General features: G+C 45.4%; 1 protein-coding gene across 1 annotated transcript in view; it reads right to left on the bottom strand.

Moving 5' to 3' along the window:
• Window positions 1-3292: 3292 nt before the first annotated feature.
• Window positions 3293-21216, bottom strand: part of RAD51B (RAD51 paralog B) — a 2869137-nt gene continuing 2851213 nt past the window's right edge. Inside the window, exons 10-11 of the mRNA XM_085627892.1 lie at window positions 4267-4345; window positions 3293-3300 (exon numbers count right to left, since the gene is read on the bottom strand). Of these exons, the coding sequence (XP_085484018.1) occupies window positions 3293-3300; window positions 4267-4345 (87 nt within the window). The remainder of the gene's footprint in view (window positions 3301-4266; window positions 4346-21216) is intronic.

Below are 21216 nucleotides of genomic sequence, written 5' to 3'. Positions count from 1 at the left end.
GTTTTTTGTTCTCCAAATTGTTTATTTCCCATTTCCAAATGACTAATCCCTGTTAAAAGGCCATTGGTTGACACCACCTGTACTTTTACATACGGACGCCAGGCCACTGCCATCTGGGAGCAGAGCCATTTAATTTCAGCCAGATTTATATATGGAGTGTCAGGGGTACAGCTGAGTCACAAACAGGTTATAAACCAGTTTTAGTGCAGGTACCACAAAGCACAGTATCCTAAAGTCACTTTTCAAACCAAAGTAATCAAAACAAAATTCAACTTAAAATTCTATTTTTTAAACTATGTGGAAAAATAACTTTGAACGCTATTTCTACCATTTTCCCAAACAGTGATGTGAACAGAACATTTTGATCTTGCATAAACCTGGGGTCCCATTTCCCATTCATCAATAACAGTGACCCACACAGATATGCTGAAAACAGTGAGCTTAAAAGTCAAAGGAAAAAATATCTTAACCTTCTTCATCAAAGTAGGGGCGATATCTGCCTCTTACAAGAGGCTGAATTGCTAAAAATGGACTGCTCTGAGTTGTGCTCAAAACAATCCCATTACAGAGCTTCTCTTCTACCCCCCCCCCCCAAAAAAAAGCAGGAGGTGGTGTTGCTCTGCAGCCCCAGCTTTTGAAATGCAGTCAAAAGGGTATTAGAAGATAGGGCAGGTCATAAGCTTAACAAAACAGTTGGGGATCAATATGTACACAATCAGAGCATTTTACGCCCCACCACCGACTAAGCATGCTTCCATAAATCCACCATCTGTGACATCTTTATGTTTGCTGGCTGAAGGGTAATCTGGGTGAAGTTATCAATATAACTATGGTGGGGAGTAAGGACCATTCACATCAAAGATCTGGAGAAAGAGGAACCAAGGTTTTAGAGACTGGATGAGAGAGGTGAGTCTGATAAACATCTGGAAAGAGTTGCATAAAGAAGACATAGACTTCACCTGTTGCTCAGCAGCACATGGACTCTAGGCACATATGGACCACTATGTGGTGAAGTCCAGAATCCTGTTCCAGATGAAAGATGGACCATTGTGCATATAGGACTGTCTGATGATACATCAATGAAAGCATCATACTCCCTCCGAAAGGGCTCAACCAGAAGACTCAATAATTTCCTTCTGTATGACCCTGTAGCTTGAAGGAACATAGAGAAAGGGATTAAAGACTTCATGGCGGACAATGACACAAAGGAGGTCCCAGAAGACAAATTATGGGATACACTTAATGTGCTACTACGAGTCATTGCATATTGGTGATGGTCTGCCTTAAAAACTTGAGAGCTTAATATAGGGTTAACCTGGAAAGACAACTACTCAAAATAGAGGCCTGCCACAAGTGTATCTTATTGAAAATTGTGGCACTCTGATCACAAGTACGAGCGTCTGACCAAGAGAGGCCTGGATATATATTCTTCTCAGAACCAAGCACATACATTATGCCTCTGGAAACAAAGAAGGAAAGCTCTTTGTGCCCCAAATGAAATCCCAAGTCTATAAGCAGAGGGTTTGTAAGGTGAAGGGCAGGGGAGGGAAATTATTGGTAGAGGACAAAACAATGGTTTCAGGGACTTCTACTAAAACCTATATAGCAAGGAGATAATATAGTCACAAGATGCTGAGGCCTGCTTATGTACTGATCTGAAAAAGAGTGTCTCTCTTGCCTCTGCGGAATCCTTTGATAAGCTTATTGTACAAGATGAGATGTTAAGTACCATTTTCAAGACAATTAAATCCTGAAACCTGAATGATTTCCTAAGCCTGTTCTGCAAAATCCTTTGTAATTCACTGACCCCCCTCTTTTGACAAGATATTTGAATGAACTTGTTGACTCCAGCTCAGTGACCAACCCTATGCTAGAAGCAGCAGCAGTGCTAAATCGCAAACCGGGCAAGGGTCCCACCCAGTTAGCCTCATATAGGTCCATAGCACTTCACAGCCTGAGCATAAAACTTTTTCTGAGCATCCTGAATGTGAGGCTAAGTTGCCTCTTACTGAATATAATGGATCAAACCAATAGAGCTTCATTTTGAGCACAAAGGAGATCCTCCACATACTAGAGAACATCTAGAGAAAGAGACATAGGGCCTGGTTTAGATCTTGGCGGATGAGTTACTCCGTAACAATGGTGACGTTTAACCTGTCTATCGAAATATAAATCCCATTATATCCTATGGGATTTATATTTCGGTGGACGAGATATCCTTCACCGTTGTGACGGAGTACCCCATCCGCCAATACTAAATCAGGCCCATAGTGTCCTGCTGCTCTTGTTGGATGCGGAGAAGATGTTTGACAATTTACGAGGGCAAGATAATACCCATCATAGGCACTGATCTGCTCTTTGCAAAGTGGTGGTTGGCGACTTACCAGTCCCACAGAGCACACATAAGTGTAGATGGAACTAACTTCACAAATACTGAAGTCTAGTCAACAGAGAATAAAAAAATTCTGAAATGACGAAGATACTTAGTTGAGAGTAAGGGATGAGTATATATTTAAACATGAATTATTCATTGCATCACGCAGTTCTACGTGCCATCTGGTTGAGTAACCATATCTGCATAGTCATCATGTCACTACAAATTGGCCAGATTTGATGATCAGCTAAAAAACCATTATGCAAAAAAATAAGTGAATGAAAGCAAGTATATGCTTCCTAGCAATTTGCCTCATGGAACAATGGTGTGGATTGCTCAAAGGTAGTATAGAAAAGCCCAGTAGGATTTGTAGTCGCAGAATATATAGATTTGGCAAACCAATCACACAACCAACATCTGCCAAGCATACTGATAGCCTTCCTACTGCAAAAGTATTTCACTACTCGCCAGATAAGAGCGAATGTCACGCATGTGCACGCAGTGATGCTACATGTAGATCAGTTCCTAGTACGAAATGACACACACACTTGTAGACAGCAATGTAATAAGTCTATTAGTTCCAAATGCGAATGGACACACAATTGCAGACAACAATGCAACATGTCTATCAGTCCCAAGTGTGATATGTCACACACCTGCAGACAGCAATGAAACATGTCTATCAGTTCCAAGTGCAATATGTCATGCACCCGCAGACTGTGATGCAACATGCCTGTCTGTTCCAAGTATGATATGTCACACACCTGCAGACTGCAATGTAACGTATCTATCAGTTCCAAGTGCAATATGTCACACACCTGCAGACAGCGATGCAACATGTCTATCAGTTCCAAGTGCGATATGTCATGCATCTGCAGACTATGATGCAACATCTATGTCTATTCCAAGTGCGATATGTCACACACCTGTAGACAACAATGCAACATTATCAGTTCCAAGTGTGATTTGTCACATACCTGCAGTGATGCAACATGTCTATCAGTCCCAAGTGCGATATGTCACACACCTGCAGACAGCAACACAACATGTCTAGCAGTTCCAAGCACGATATGTCATGCACCTGCAGACTGTGATGCAACATGCCTGTCTGTTCCAAGTATGAAGTCGCACATCTGCAGGCAGCGATGCAACATATCTGTCAGTTCCAAGTGCGATATGTCACACACCTGCAGACAGCGATGCAACATGTCTATCAGTTCCAAGTGCGATATGTGACGCATCTGCAGAGTGTGATGCAACATCTAGTTCTGCTCCAAGTGCGATATGTCACACACCTGCAAACAGCACTGCAACATTTTATCAGTTCCAAGTGCAATATGTCACATACCTGCAGTGATGCAACATGTCTATCAGTCCCAATTGAGATATGGCACACACCTGTAGACAGCAACGCAGCATGTCTAGCAGTTCCAAGTATGATATGTCATGCACCTGCAGACTGTGATGCAACATGCCTGTCAGTTCCAAGTGTGACATGTCACCCACCTGCAGACAGTGATGCAACATGTCTATCAGTTCTAAGTGCAATATGTCACATACCTGCAGGTAGCGATGTAACATGTTTTTCAGTTCCAAGTGCAATATGTCACGCACCTGCAGTCTGTGATGCAACATGTCTATTAGTTACAAGTGTGATGTGTTACGCACCTGCTTCCAAGTGAAATATGTCACGCACCTGCAGACAGTGATGTACCATGTATACTGCTTCCAAGTGTGATAAGTCACGCACCTGCGGACAGTGATTCAACATGTCTATCAGTTCCAACCACGATATGTCACGCACGTGCAGAGACAGTGACGCAACTTGTCTATCACTTCCAGGAGAGTCCCGGCTACTTACCACCAGGGGGCTGCAGTTGTTTTCCTCTTACCTTGAAGATGGAAGCCAGAGGCCTGGATGGTGAAGATAAACCCCGAGGACGGCGCCAGCGGAGACTTGGCCACAATAATCTGAAAGGGAACAACACGGTTTACTACAGCCTGTTTTTGTTAATCATTCCTTCTTTTGGTGTTTCAGCCTGTAAGCGATTTTATAACTTGTACAGGATGGAAAATGATTACAGCTGCTACCGAATGGAGGTGCTGGGCAGGGGAGGGAGGAATGGAAAACAAGCATTGGCATAGCCAATAGGTCTCGCTTTTGGGACCATATAAGTATTCAGTTACGCGGCACAATATCCTTGGTGCAACAACATCAACTGTTGCATGGCTAAACACTTATAAGGTTCCAAAGGCGAGACCTGTTGGCTATGCCAGTGCTTGTTTTTTACTATCTTTTGCAAACAATATTTAAGAAAGCTTGATTAAAAATTGCAGCGTTGTGATTGATCAGGGGAGCCTAGCTGTGCTTCCTGCTCCTCGAGTCAAGCTGAGGAGAGCTGGAGCAGAGACGCGGGACCTGGTGGCAAGGTAAGTGTTTATATATATACGCAGTTAGTGCCGTGCTTCGCGCACCGCGTGCCCACGTTACGCTGGATGGGCCATGTACGCACGATGCGCTTCGCGCACCGTCCGCACACTGAGGACATATTATGCGCTTCGTTGTGAAAGGTTATCTATTTAATGTTCTTTTAAAGTAAATATGCCATGCACAAAAGGAGCACTGCGGGCACCTTTTGCACACGGGGTAGGGAGAATTTGGATATTTTTTTGTACGGAAAGCGCATTCGGCGTTTTTTCCAAAAAAAAAAATGATTTTTTGACCTTGGGGGTTCTTTTGGGACACCCTAACCAAGGCTAGGTGGTTTGGAGTTGTCTAGCCTGCCCCTTTTCATGTTATCCAACTTTGTTTTTCCTCCCCCACTCAGAGTGCGAGAGAGAAAATGGCAGCCGACACTTCCTGGTTTCGACCGATTCGAATGTTTACTAAGATCTAACAGCCAATCAGAATCGCGCTCGCGCACGGCACCGTACACGTACGGTAAGCTTACCGTAAGCGCACGGTAAGCGCACGGAGCGCTGCCACAGATATATATATTGATTTAAATGCTATTTTCTCAGGAACTACTTAACAGATTTACACCAGACCTACAAAAGGCACTTCCTTGACCTGTAGACTACCTCTCTGCCAAATTTCAAGTAACTCTGTTCAGCCGTTCGGGCTGTAGCTGTGTCTAAAGGTCCTATGGAAAAATGCATGGGGAAAACGCGTTTTGGGACCCCCCTTTTTTCTCAGCCCCCGCTTGACGAATCCCCCCGAGACTTTCAGGGTAGGAGCGGAGCGTAGCGCCCCATTAGTTTTGAAAATTTCGCGAGGATTCGTCGACCGGCGCCAAAGTTATTCCAAATAGAATGTTGCGGATTTCCTATGGAAACATGGTCCTAACTATAACTATCTACTGGCGACCGCCAGTAGATAATATATATATATATATATATATTTTTTTTTTTTAATTGCACACAACCTTCCGCGCACCCTCCCCCCAGGCCACCCGACACCTGCGAGCCATGCCGGCCACCACTGAGCCCACTCCTCCTATAGATTAAATGTTGACAGAATCCGGAGGCGGCATTGGTAAGGACGTGTATTACTGATTGCTTAGCCTTAGATAAGGTAAACAGGATACCCTGGCTTGCATATTTAACCCCTTCCCTGCTCATGACGGAACCACTCCGTCATGAGCCACGGTTGCGCTGTGCTCATGACGGAGTGGTTCCGTCATGCTGCGGCCGTTGGCCGCCGCTCCGCCCACGCGGCGCTAATTCCCCGCCTGTGCGGGCGATTAGCGCAGTGGGCGGAGACGTGACGGAACCACTCCGTCATGAGCACAGCTCAACCGTGGCTCGTGACGGAGCGGTTCCGTCACAAGCACAGCGCCACCGCGCTGCCCCCAAACCCCCCCCAGCGCCGCGGCGGAATTCCTGCCGCGGCGAAGGGGTTAAAAAGAACCTTTAAAAAAACCACAAAGAGGGTATTCTCAAGGGCAGAGACAAACACAAGGTAGACAAGGAGGCCTTAAATAATTTTAAAAGGGGTATGGTGGAAACAAGTGCTACCTCGTGAAATGTTTATAGAAGGTAAGGAAAATTAATCTTTTAAAAAATAATCTAATTGAGCAATTTTAATTGTGTTACAAAGTCTGACAGATACCCCAAGAACTCCAGTCATGGTAATTCAATCTCCCCCAGGAATGTGGACCAAAAAGATGCTGCCAACATGTTATTAATGAAATGAACGGACTTAGATGTACTATCTTTTTTTGCAGTTGCGAAAACACAGAATCATAGTTTGTGACTGCAAAAATAAATTTACCAGTGTACTTTTAAGATTCAGTAACATTTTACAAACTTCTAAAATAGGCTGCAAATAGATACAGGTTTGGTATTTAAAATGTTTTGCAAAATAAATAAAATAATAAAAATAAAATAATAAAGCACTTGGGGCAACATAATCATCTTGACAAGTGTTATCCATGCCATAATGGGGAGATGCAGCATCCACCAAAAGGCTACGCACCCACGTAAGGAGCGTAATGGGCCTCAGGTCACTCTCCCGGTTGTCTTTAAGTGTGTGGAAAATCTGTATCCCTAGATACTTGAATGTGTGGGGGGGTCCACTGGATGTCCACAGGACCTTAAAGTTGATGTTCAGCATGGACAAAGGCCTATAGGTCATGACAAGTGGCCCCTGTGTCTTCGTCTTAGGAAGGAGGACCACCATCGCATCCCTAGTGGAGGCCGGCAATTCTCCCCTCTCCCGGGCCATGGAGTAAATGGCAGCCACCCTTGGCACAAGTACTCCAGGGTAGACACAGTCAAATTCCATTTGTAGAAGTCTTTTACCATGCCATGTTGCGAAAGGCACACTTAATCTCCTAGGGTATTACGGAGTCTCTGAGACCCTCCATCACTTCCTCGGTGAGCCCGCACAGTCGTAAGGGGTGTAGGAAGGCATCAATGGCTTCCGGTGCGCCCCCAGCCTGCCTCCTGTAAAGTGTCACATAGTAGTCCCAGAAGGCAGTGTTAATGTCTGACTGTGAAAACGCCAGGCCTCCACCTGGCAGGCTCACATGGGCAATCGAAGATCCCTGACTTTTGGGCTGCACCAACCACACCAGCAATCGCCCTGCTCTACCTGCACTCTCATGGGCTATAACTAGAAACTTCTTGTACCCATGGCATCAGAGTGTCTCTAAGAGGTTACTACACTGTTCTCTGGCCTCAGCCACTCATGGTCCTACGTCCCTTTCAAGACCAATCCAGTTGTCCAGTTATTGGATAGTGTCTTCCAGGGTAGTCAAATCCCATTCATGGTCTCTCCTGATAGCCACCGAGGCACCCAGACAATATCTCCTCAACACCACGTTAAAGGCCTCCCACTCCATAAGACAGTCCAACGCTGTTCCCTGGTTGCACTCAAAATGAGCGGATATGGCCTTGTGGAGACCATCCTGGTAGGTAGGGCCTTCCAGTGCACTAGAATTTAAAACACCACAGGGGAACTGCTGGTCTCCCATCCTCCAGCCACAGATGCAGCAATAGAGTGCTTTGGGCTGATATAGTGTGCCCTTGGTATTGAGTGTTGGGCAGGGTGACATAGTCAGCTGGTACAAAGAGATATCTCCAACCAGGCATGTAGTGTACAGTGGGAGGAGTAAAAGGAGTATTCCCTGAGTAGGCCATGTTGCGCCCTCCACACATCTTCAGACCCCAGCTCCACATCCAGTCGGTAAGAGCTTTTGCTAGCCTGCAAATAAGGGTCTCCGGCAAGAGTGGAGTGGTCTAGGTCTGTGTCCGCTACGCAATTAAAACCCCTTCCCCAGAAGCATATCCCCCCACTGTGAATGTACTCTGCCTCAAAGACAGGCCAGTGAAAATATTGAGTTGGTCTTGATTTGGGGCAGAAACAGAGCCCAACACCAATTACTGATCATGCAGCTTGCCCTTGATCAGAACGTATCTGCACTCCTTATAAATAGCAATGCTCAGTCCCTCAAAGGGGACCCCTGCCCTGATCTAGATCAGCGCTCACCAAGCAAACGCGGAGTACTCCGTAGCATATACCTGCCTTCACCAGCACTGCGGAAGCAGCTGTTCTTCAATTTTAGTAAGGTGTGTCTCATGAAGAAAGGCATTATGGACAACCCTCTACTTTAAATACATGTGGAACTTGTGACATTTGGCCGCCTACCCCATACCGCTGATATTCCACATCATTACCTTAAACCCTTCATGTGGTGCTGCCATAATAAGTGGCAGTATACTGTGACTCAGTCCTTCCGTCCTGGGCTCTCCTTACCCATACAGATAAGCCCCAGACAGCACAAGATCCAAAAGCCCAAAAACAACAAACAGATCCAAAATTCCCAACCCCACAACAGCCCAGCACCTGCTAGCCACCAAAACATAGGCATGGTAAATTATGAATGCAAAGTGTTACCGCTATCCATGAGGTTGTGGAAAAAGGCAAGGGGCAAGTTAATCACGCTAAAAGCACGCGCAGGAAACCCCCCAGCCTGATCTGTCAGCTTGTGCCAACTGCAATATCAATAATCGCAGCAAAAGAGCCTCCACAGCAGCACGGAGCATGACATCCAAGTACCCAGCACAGAGCCACAAGAGCGCACAATGGCCACCCCTTCACCACCACAAGTGGGTGCCCCCCGAGGTCCAAGCACCACAGCTGGTCAGTCAAAACCGTTCATACATTGGACCACCACAATGCGTAGGTTCCCCAGCAGGGCCCCCATCACTACCAGGTGGATGTTCACCCATCACTGTGCAGTGTCATCCCACAACACCCACTCAGCCAGCCATCATGCAAATCTCTCTCCCACAAAAAAAAACTGGATCAGAGGAATTCTTCCACTGTCTGTGCAGTTACTCAGTGCATCCTCTGTTTTCTGATGGCTGAAGCATTAGTGGTGGAGCCTTCAGAAAGGTCATCTGACTATGCACCATCCTCAGATTCTGTGTGGCCTCACAGGTTATGCCAGAGGCCACTCACAGTGCTACTAGTATGTCCACATCCGTCTGTGCCCTTGTCAGCTTCTGTACTAGTTCATGATATGTTGTGTCTCATTGTGTTCTCCTCTGCCAGCCTCATGGTCAGTTCCCTACTTTTTCCCACTCCTTTACCTGGATTTTCAGACTGATATCATTCATACCATCAGAGGAGTTCAGAAAGATATGTGGTGTTCCATAAAGTATCACACGTAGTCTCTGGGAATAAGAATCAATATCGCACCCCTGCCTTCCGCAGTGCCTCTTTCACCTCCAAAAAAGAAACTCTTCTTGCCTGGGCTGTAGCAGTTGAGTCTGTGAACATGGTTATCGCTTTATTCTCGATACAGACCCTTTCTGAGTAAGGTATCACGATCTCTATAGTACAAAAGCCTGGCCACCACTGGGTGTGATGGTTTTCCCAGGGCTGGAGGTTTGCCCGGGACCCTGTCAGCTCACTCGAGAATGAAGAAAGGAGAAAGGTCAGAGGGTGCTACCTCCAATTTTGTCCAACGCTCCAGGAAGGAAATAATGTCTCTGCCCTCTGCTCCCTCTGGCTGTTCCACAATCTGGACATTTTTACGTCCGCATGGTTCCTCAACATCTTTGGCTCTGTGCTCGAGGAATTTATTGTGATCCCTCAGGGCATCCAGTTGTTGGAAAGAGCCTTGCACCGGTTGGATCTACTCCACAATTACTTCCGTGGCCTTAACCCTGTCTGCCAATTTATGACGTTCAGCCCTATGTAGGCCACTTCCATCACCACTTCTCCAATCTGCTGTTAAAGCATATGTTTTGAGTCTGCTATGACCAGCAGTATCTTGTCCAGTGTGAGCTGCAGGGCAGGTGTCATGTGCTCCATGCAAGGTCCTGCTGGTAACTCCTCCACCCTTGGTCTCCATTGTGAGGCTACCCTCCCTGGGTTTGGTTCTGCCCATATCTTTAATTCGCCAGAGTGTTCAGCCAGGCCTCCAAGTAGAAAAGCAGCAACCCTGTAGGTAAGAGGACCACCTCCCCAGCAAGTCAGCTGTCCATGTACAGTGGGTTATTTCTCATCACCAGGTCCATGTCAGACATCATGGCCCTTCGCCACAGACATAGTGTCTCCAGGTATGACTTCAGACACTAAAGAGTCACAAGCCAACCCTCACATGGTTCTGTGACAGGGGAGGGGAGTATTCATAGTAGGGGCACGGTCTAGGCCAGTGCCATTGGTAGGTGCCAGAGTCTTGCTGCCAGTTCCACCACAGTTCCTCTGTAGCCAAAAATTGGAAAAAGGTGAGGAGCCCAGGTCAACCTCTCAGTGAGCAGCTCCCATACTTAGCCTGAGTGTAGCTCCAGACAGATGTATAACGTAGTGAGGCAACCTGTACGGAGAGGTGTATCTGAGGTTTCACACGTGGTGATTTCACTGGGAGTGATACGTCCCAATGTCCAGGACTCCACGCGGCTCGCAACAGTCAGCCGCAGCAGCCGTCAATTTAGTCTGGCTAACTCGAGGCAGGGGCCTCTCCTTAAGCTAGGAGCTCACCTAAAAGCATTACAGGGGTATAACCCCCTCAGTCCAGACACTCCCTCCACCCCAGTGCCCAGGTGAGTCCACAGTACGAGCGAGGCAGGAATCCAATCAGTCCGGAAGAGCATCGGGGGCTGCAGGCCAAGTCCACCTGTTGTGTGTCCCCCAGCCCTAGTGATCCTCCAGCGTTTTTCACCGCCAAGGGTCAAGGATTAGTGCAACATCTTCCTAAGGAACTCCACCTCAAGTTAAAGGTGCCTGCGAGGCCGGGCGTTCAGCTCACCCAATCCTGGCTTCCAGCAACCCCCTCCTGGGATCAGCAATGTGGCAGCATCGGCCGAGCATGATCGTGTGCAGCTCAGACATTCCTCGTCTCTGGCTTCGAGACTGCTGGTGTGGGTTATCAGCGTCTAGAGGCCCATCCACCCTGTCCTGTGCCGAAATGCCAGGCCCCAAAGCCCACCTCGGGGGCCCACTCTCATAGCTTCATGTGGCAGCCTGGTGCTTCATCACCCGGCCGCACCTCCGCTGTTCTTAACGGCAGCCCCACCTCCACAGGCCATCTCAGTGCGAGCCGCACAACACACCGGCAATATCCCTTAAGCACCATGTCCACTGCCACGGGCCCCCCACCCCGGACCTACCGGGGGCAGGATGAAGCCTCTTGCTGCCCACAGGATCATGGATACGGATTTGTGAAGCTGGACCAGTGCAGAGCGAGGGCTTCACGCATTCGCCATGTTTGCCAGTGTAGCTACTCACCCTCCCACAGCACTAAATTATATAACCAAATATATAACCCCATACATTCATCAATATATAGTGGATGCCCTGTGTTAATACAATAATCATAATAACACTAATATTGATGTTCATAACAGAAACACAAAAAAACAACAACACTAACAATAACTAACTATACACTATCAGTAACAACAGCAACGCTAGCAATATTTATTATGGCAATATTGGTACTGATACATCATTATGATGATTGAAATAATAATAATACATTCTCCTGTGATGTAAACATGTATTTTTGTTTGGCACTTAAATAAAAGGATTCATTATTACCCAAATAACTAGCAGGATTCAAATGTGTGGTTTTAACCCCTTGTGGTATTTGTTTCACGCGTTACAATTCCAAGCAGAATGCAGACAGCATTTGATGCTGTACAAAACTCAGATTAAATAAAGGTCTGCTTGTCAAGCATTCACCCTGGATTGAGGATAAGCGCTAAAGTGAGTCAACACCATATAATAGACACTTCTAGCCCGAGCAAGATGGCAGAGTTCTGCAGGTATCCATCAATCAGGGATCAACACTCCCTAATCCATCCGCAATTTTCATGTCAGAAGAAAAACACGAGAAGCCGAGGCATTCTATTAAATATTTTCACAGTATTTCTAGAAGTAGTCATGCATAGCCATGCACGCCTGGCTGGAACTGGAAGTCCAAACAACTGGCCTGTCAATCATCTTGGGCTCATCTAGACCATTCATTGCGACAAGCTACTTTATGCTGCTCTTATTCTGTGTATGGAATGTTTGTTTAATGAGAGAAAGCCGACCGTAGGGTCAACAAGTGCATCTACAATCCATCCTTAGGTCATCAGTTCAGTTTGTTTACCACTAGTGGCATTTTGTTTCATTCTGGTCTTGTGAATACCATGTGACCGCTGGAAGGTGCGATTTGGCTACAGTGTTAGTTACTTATACAATATTATTGGTCACCTGCAGGCACCTGCACCCCATGCTTCTCTTTTGTGCTTTCTGTAATATATTGTGGGTTTGGATTTCGTATCACAGAATATTGTAAATGTAAATAATTTATTGTACAAGTTAATAAAAACCTTTACAAAAATAAAATTGCTCATGTCAAAAATTCATAAAGAAAAAGCACTACAATTTCATCATTTATGCAAACAGTAAAAAGGGAAGAGATATAGGAGAATTTGGCCTGGCCCAGTCTTTCCTTTTCAGATGGGTTGTGCCTTCCTCCGACAGAGTGTCTATTTCATCAAATGAGCTTTGGTCAATCCTTAGTCCGTAGCATATGATATAAACACATCAATTAAAAGAGCTTAAGAATTGCATTTATATATTTTTTTTAAAAACAAAAAAAAACACAGAATATTGCACAATCCTTATGTTTGCACCGCAACAGTTTTGTATGGACCTGTATTTTGCTGACTAATCCTCAAACGTCTTTTCAACTGTTACTCAACTTCACCTGGGGCTTTGCAAGTCTCAGATTTAGTTTGATTTATGTCTGTTAATGGCAAAACTAAATTAAATGTTATATTCTTTTTAAAAACATCTCACTGAATATCTCATATAATTTGACAAAAACGGTCTCCTGTCCACCAGAAAACTGAATGATTTATGTAATTATTGTATATTCAGTATCGAAGAAGAACCAGGAAACTAATTGTATTATCAACACTATGACAAATCTAATCTACACTGGGTACGGTACACAAGCAACATGTGATCAGAAGGAAAGCAAAAATACATTAGAAACATTAAACCAAAATACAGCAGAGTGCAACTGGGTGCAATGAGATGTACAAATTGAGCATTGTTTTTATGTTCACTGCATATGTGCTGAAATGCAACACTATACATTTGAGTGGGTTTTATTTTAGGTGCTTTCACATTACAATGAGATCAAGCCCATATTGTGAACCCATTCTGTTTCTACATACCGAAGATCTGTGGCCCTTCTATCAAGAATTGTGCTGTCTACTTCACATGCAATTGCTCGTTATCTCCACAATATTTCTGTTGTAGAACATCAAAATACCAAGTGCCATATCAAAATCCATTAATAAGAAAACGACTCTTAACTCTAACTCAGAATCTCATCAACCCACACAATACAACAACTCAAAACTTGTCTAGAACTAAAGGATAACTGGATACTAAGTAGTTACCTAAATGTCAGCGTGACAAAGACAAAACTCCTCCTTCAGGCTACCAACACCAAGCGACTACAGATTCAAATCTAGCTAACCTGGATGGTACTAATCCTGAGTTGATAATCAAGCAAATCACTTGAATTCACCTGCAACACGGACCTTTCTGTCAAAGCACGCATTGTCAGAAAGCAAGACCCACCCTAGTACTAGTTCTTTCACGTGAAAATGTTGAAACTATTTGTTGGAAAGTGGATTATTGGTAGGGGCAAATGTAGGTCTGCCACTGGCAATAAGGCCACTGACACATGATAGGACTCTGCATAGGTCTTAGAAAATTATTCCTATGCTCAGCCCGAGCAGGCAGGTTTAACTTTTAACTTTAAAGACAGGTATGCATTTAAAAACACCAATTCAGTAAATAATTAGGACACAACACATAATGAAAATCCAACACCAATTTATAAAAATAGAAAATATGTTTATCTTTAAAATGACACCAACACGACAAAAATCCAATGTAGGGAACCAGAGATATGAATTTTCAAATATTTAGCATTATATAGCACTTAGAAACATATAGCATCTTATTGGGATATCTGGTCGCGATAGACCGGCTAAAAGTCAAAGTTTCAGGCTGACCATGAGGGAGCCCTGAGAGGCTACCACTCGTCCCGGTCACAGTTTTTACCTTCGACCTTAGAAACTTTTCTGGAGCTTTTCTTCCCGGGCTTCCTCGAAGCTCTCAGCCAGTCCGGATTCGGTGAGGGTTTGCTGGATAGCCTTGTGATGAGCTCCGGGTCAAACTTATGGAAGTCCGACCTACGGAGCGTTTCAGCAGTGCAAACCCAGGATCCAGGCCGACACGCGGTTGAAGGCAGGTGGCTTGGCTTTCACGGTTGCTCCCGGTCTCCTTTACTTCGTTCGGACTTAGAAACTTTTACGGTGATTTTTCTCGCGGGGTCCCTCGATGCTCTTCACCAGGCCAGATTCGGTGAGGGTTCACTGGCCTTGGATTTCTTCTATTCCCAGTCAAACTCTGGAAGTTGGACCCACTGAGCTTTTAGCGGGACGAACCTGGATGGCTTGGCCGGCTCGCGGTTGAAGGCAGGCAGCATGGCTGGCCAGGTTGAGTCGGTCCCTCTATGGAGCTTTTTTTCAAAGTTCTCCAAACTTCTTGAACTTCTTCCTGAAGTTCCTCAAGGGGTACCAAAGTGTCTCAAACTCCCTCCAAGGGTCTGGAAGCTCCAAGATGGTCCTTGAAAGTTGAGGACTTCAATTCCCACAATCCACTTGGACAAAACCCTTACAAATCCACCGGTGTTCTCCAGGTTGAGGATCCTTGGTGGTGATGGTCTAGGTGAGCACTGTTAACCTGTAGCTTGCAGGGAGTCCACACTTTAGTTCTTTTGCAGCAAGGTAATCCACAGGGCTGTAGTTTCTGCTGGTGCAGTCTTCAGAGGACAGGCCATAGAACTTTGCACCCCAACTTCTCAGCATGGCAACATCTTGCTTCCTTAAGTTTCAAGCAGCAGATCTGAGAGGCTCTGCCCCTCTCAGATACTTATTCCAAGTTCTCTGGGTCAAGCAGGAGGTCACTGCTGACCAATGGGAGCAGCGCAACTCCCCAAGAATATGACCACATCCTGTAGTGTGTGGCATTATTTAGTCCCAGACTGCACCAAATCCTCCAAATTCATAATGGATGATTTCCCCGCAGGGAGGTTAGAGCTGGCGAAACACACCCCTAGGATGGCTTATTTTCCATAAACACTCCCCCTTGCATCTGTGCATTCCTTCCATAAGCCTAGCTCTGGCTGAGGTGAAAAGTTCAGAGTTGTAAATGACACTAAGGCCTCCTCTTCTCTTTGAAGACCATGGTTTACGACTCCTCCCCATGCTCTGGCATTCCAGTGTAGCAGCACACTGCCCTCTGAGCAGAGCTGGTTAACCCCAGGGGCTCTTTATCACCTCTTCAAGGCAGCCTGGCTAATCTACTTAACTCTGACCAATCAAGACAGACCACTGGAAGGCTAAATCTGGACTTACAAATAAAAAAGGTGTATAACTTATTGTATGTACACTTTAGGAGAAATTAATAAATTCATATTCTTGAGTTTATTAATACCATTCGGGGAAGTCTTTGAATAGTACTGCTAGCCCTCTCCTATCAAGCGTTATTAGTTAATAATTTCCTACCATGTTAACCTTTTCAGCAGGGGATTTGCAATGGGAAAATTACTTGGGCCATTTTTCCAGCACCAGGACTTACAAAAACATATTTTATAAGTACTTGGCTTATATCTACAGGACCCCCACCCCATGGGACAGCCAGGGGAGACTTCAGGGGTTCTGAATCTGTAGAAATATTGCAGATCCTCCCTCCACAGGGCTCCTAGCATCAAACTCGAATTTGGGCAGCACTTTATCACAATGTGGGGAGTGAAATGTGAAATTTCACTTAACCTAGGGCATATAAAACACATTTTGTAAGGGTCTACCTTATAAATACCTGACCCCCCCCCCAACCCCCACCCCAGGGACACCTAGGGGAGACCCTGGGCGTTCCTAATATGCCAAAACATTATAGGTTATCTATTTTTAAGTGCCCCAAACCCCAAAGTCGAGTTTGAGCACAGTTTATTTTTTAAAAGCAGTCCTGTCACCCAGGGCTACTTTTAAAACTGACCTCAGGCTTCAGCAGTGCCCACATGCATGTGCAGAAAAGCTGCTGGCCTCCAAACTGCCATGCCCTATTGTGGGCTAGGGACTTCTAGGTAGTTTTAATCCCCCTGCCCTAATATTTGATAGGGTCTGATAGGGTAGATAATGCCAACCACAGGTGTATCCCAACCCTCAGTGTACCTTAGTGTATGTAGGTGTTTTCACTGTGTTCTAAATGTGTCTCTTTCAGCATAGCACTGGCCCTGGGCCTGGTAAGGCAGAGCCCAGGGTCAGTCAGAGTCAGTTACCACCAGTACCATTTAGCAAATGGTTGGGGGGTGCCCAGGGCACAGGATGACTTTGCAACACTATTCCTAACAGAAACTGACTTCGGAACAAAATTGCAAACCTTGGTCCTCTTCCATCTGGGTGGCAGCAATGCTCTACTCAAGGACCTCAACACCACATTGGCCACCCAGAAATACATCTTACACAATAGTTATGTCTCATGACATGCTTGAGGCAGTTCAACTGCATGACTCCAAGGAGCTTAATCCTTTCAGGCCTCTTCCAGGGCTGCACCTTATTAAAGACCAACTGCATCACCTCAAAGTCCAATAGAAGCAACTGCCTTTACTGCGGACAAATAAACTCACCACTTAAGGCAGGAAGTGGAATGCCATAAAGCAGATAATCTTTTGTGTACCTGGGATTTGGAACAGCATTGCCATCTGCATCTGAGATGCTCCTGCCCTCTTGCAATTCAGAAAGAAATTGTAGAAACAGCTCTTCAAATTGCATAATCTCCTTACACAGTATGAACCCTGATATTACCTGCCTTATTGTAATTGGGCTTTCATTCACTGTTGAATGCTCCATTGCGCTCAGCACAGCTCGGAAACATGATTGGTGGTAGCAGTGTTGTGTTTCCAACCGGCGGTGTCCAGAGAGGATGCCCTGGATATTGCGACGTTACCAAATTAGTGCATGCGCTGTAGAGAGCACAATTTCTTGAAAATCAGAAGCCTGCCTCCATTCTCTCTTTATTTTCAAGCACAGAACTGCATCGTGATATGGCCAAGGTTGTCCCCTGAGATCTGCCACAAAGGCGGAGGGTGGGTTGGTGTCTTTGCTGTGTGGCATTTATTGAGTGGACTAGCCAAGAGTATCCACCAATTTATATCACCCAAGGAACCCTTAGTCAGGCTTTGATATGAGCTCTAGGGTCTGTCAAAACACCTTCACTGCCATCACCCATGGGGGTAGAAACTTGATCATCACTAGAGTGGTCTAAAAAATGCACTTACTGGGGAAGGTCCGCACAGTGGTACATAGGTGATGTTCACCAGGATCAAAGCTTGGCGTGTAGACAGTGAAAAAGGTTTTCCTCTGGCAACATCTTGGAGTTTTTTTGTTTTTGTTTTTTTCTTTGTAAATTTTATCAAGTCCTGCTAAATTGGCAAAGTTTTGAAATAAATCAGAATTGAAATCCTGATGCACTGTGCAACCATGGACACTCAGATTTGCTCCGGGTGCCCCTAAGTGTCACTCCTTGAGTTTGAGTCCCACACCTAGGAGCGTAGTTACGACCTCAATCCTCTCGAGGGCCATTTTGGATCGGAACATCTGGAAATGATCTCTTGAAAGATTTACTTTTAGGTCTGGAACCCTCAGCTCTTAAACCTGGGAGATTATATACAGTGATTTCTCTGTATGAATTGCCAGTGGTTTAAGGCAGCTGGGGGAGGGAGCAGATGAATTTAGCTGAGATATTCCATTAAGAAAAGCAACAGAAATGTAACAATAAAATACCAACATCTACATTGTCTTGAACGGGACAGAAGAAAAGAGCAGCATGAGAAACGGGTGAATCGGCAGAGTCACTCAACAGTGAACCTTTCAGTTCTCAGTTCAAAACCCAGCATTTCACAAAAACCGAAAAGCTAAGCTAAATCGCCTCTTTTGATTCCACCGTGGCCACCGCTTGGCACGCACGGCTCTCCAGCCAGAACTGCACTTTTCATCCCAGCCTTGCGGGGTTTGTTGTTTCAGCTGCTTCGGAGCTCACGGGGAAGAAGTCGGAACTGTTCCAAAATAGCCTACGTAAATTTCATCAAATAGCTCCGCGAGATTGCAATAACATGCGCCTTCTTCTATTTCCGCGCCTCTCAAAGATCCTGTTCGAAGCGGATCTGCGCCGTAACACTTGCGGTTTATGTTCATCATTTTCCAACTTAGCACATGTGGGCTTTGGCAGGAGGTAAGTACCTCGGTCATGGATAGATGAGGTCAAACCTGCTGGATCAGGGAAAGTGCTTCGTAGACAGTTTTAGAAGGTTGCTCTAAAGGCGCTATTGCAGGGCGCTCGAAAGGACCTCGGAATTCCAAGTTGCGTTGTAATACCGCACAGCCAGAATTTCCCCCCGTGTACATTTTGCTGGGTAAATAAAACTGGTCGTGGGGGGTCGCTGGGTGTGTGAACTGATTTCCACAGGGCGAAATTAGCGCATGCTATTCCCTGACTACTCGTGATGAGGGCGTAAGTATTTATCCTGGGCTGTAATACGAAAACAGTAATTACAGGGATGTGAAAAGGCCCCTTTAGTTGGACGGGGCTGTATTTTTCTTTAGAGTATGGTATGCGTTGGGCCTGCAAATGAAGTTTGTTTTTGCAGGAAAATTGTCGGGAAACTTCCCTCGACAAGTTAAGCAGGGTCAAGTATTTGCACAGCTTTGCAAAAGTTGTTCACCTCCGGCAAGTTTGCAAAAGTATTAACTGGTCCCACTTTCACCCAAATCATTTCACTTTGGCACACCTCTAAAGGGCCGTGTCTTAGACTTTTTCCTACTTAAATGCTTTAAGTCGTGCCAATCATCTGTTGTACAAGTCATTCTTTCTCCCTCTTCATTTAATAGACATCCACCTGAAACTGCAGCATCATTTTGAAATCCAATGAAATGAAAAGCGGTATTTGCAAAGCGCGGTCACTCCGAAAGGAGCATCCTGGCGCTGGTACTGAGGTAAGATGAAGCTCTGAGGATCTTAAACGAGAGAGAGGCAAAGTTCATCTGTCGCTCCAAGATCCAAGTCTTTAGAGCCTTTCTGCATTGTGTTTCAGTTTCTAGCACTCTCAGTTGCACAGGCGGTAGGTTCCAGGCTCTGGTGCCTAATGCTGCCATTGTTTTACCTCCTTTGTTTTGCAACTAAAAATTGGGAGGTTTGAGCAGGTTGGCTGATGAGGACCTGAGAGTTCTGTTTGTAATGTAAGGGGTGAATCCTGATGAGAGGTATTTTGGTCCTATTTTGAGTGAAGCTCTGAAGGTGATTAGGAGGATCTTAAAAAGTATTCTCTTGTGTAATGGGAGCCAATGAAGGGTTTTGAGGGCTGCAGATGCGGAAGACCTTCGAGGTAGTTTTCAAACCAGCCGTGTTGCTGCATGTTGGACTACTTGGAGTCTTTTTAATGTTTTGTTGCTGGCTCCTGCCAGGAGGCTGTTGCAGTAGTCGAGTCTCAAAAGGATTAGGACGACTGCTAATGATTTCCTAGCAGCGAGAGGGAGAAGATCGAAAAAAATTCTCAAGGACCTCATAAGGCTGAAGCAGGTCCCTGCTACCTTCACTGCGTGTGGTTGGAAGGTGAGGGCGGAGTCAAACTGCACTCCTAGATTTCTTGCTACCTTCACAGTCTCAGGCAAGGGTGATGTACCCTCTGGCCACCAATCGCCTGGTAAAAATTTGACTTCTTTCCCTATAGGTAGGATCTCAGTCTTGTTGGTGTTGCACCTAAGGTGGTTATCCTTCATCCACTGAAGGACCTTGGTTAAACATCTTTTGAAGTTGAGTTTTGCGTCCTTGGAGTTTTGATCTAGGGATAGGATCATTTGGGTATCGTCTGCATAGGAAGTAACTTCGATCCCGAATGATGTGATCAGCGAAATGAGTGGAGTCATATAAATGTTGAATAACAATAGGCTTAGCGTAGATCTTTGAGGCACCCCGGTTGTGATGGTGCGTTCAACAGATAAGAAAGTTCCCAGGGACACAACATTTCTGCGCTTGTAAAGAAAGGATTTTACCTATTCCAAGGCGGTATTCGAGATACCGCTGGATTTGAGTCTTGATAGGAGGATACTGTGTGATATGGTATCAAACACGCCCGATAGGTCGAGTAGGATCAACACAGCCTTCCTACCTCTGTCCGCTATCATTTTTAAAATGTCAGTGATTTCCAGAAGTGCAGACTCTGTGGAGTGTTTGGGGCGGATGCTGGATTGTTGGGGGTGGAAGATGTTGGCGGTCTCTATAAAATTGGATAATTCTTTATGAACACATTTTTCTGTGATTTTTCCTAATAAGGGAAGTAGTGATATGGGGCGAAGATAAGAGAGGACAGCTGAATCAATATTTGGCTTCTTTTTCAGAGGTTTCACTTTTGCTAGCTTCCAGTCATCAGGCACTGTCCCTGAGCTTAGGGAGAGTTGACAATCTGGTTTATGACTGGGTTAACTGTGTCGACGATTCGGTGGAGAATTATGGGGGGACAGGCATCCAGAGGAGAGCCTGATTTGCATGCTAAGATTGCTTCCCGAGTTTGATCCAGTGACACTGGTTCGAATGAGCAAATGGAGTATTTAGTGGTGTCAGATTCATGCTCTGGGGCGGCGTATTTGGTTGGAACAGGGTCCGTAGTGAAGTCCTTTTGAATATTCATAATCTTTTCTTCAAAGAAGATTGATATTTGATCGCATAGCCTCTGGGACGGAGGTATTTCTTTTTGTAG

This window comes from Triturus cristatus, chromosome 9 (genome assembly GCF_964204655.1).
Source record: "Triturus cristatus chromosome 9, aTriCri1.1, whole genome shotgun sequence".
Classification (NCBI taxonomy): domain Eukaryota; kingdom Metazoa; phylum Chordata; class Amphibia; order Caudata; family Salamandridae; genus Triturus; species Triturus cristatus.
The sequence above is the reverse complement of the archived record's forward strand: the minus strand, read 5'-3'. Positions and strand labels throughout refer to the sequence as shown.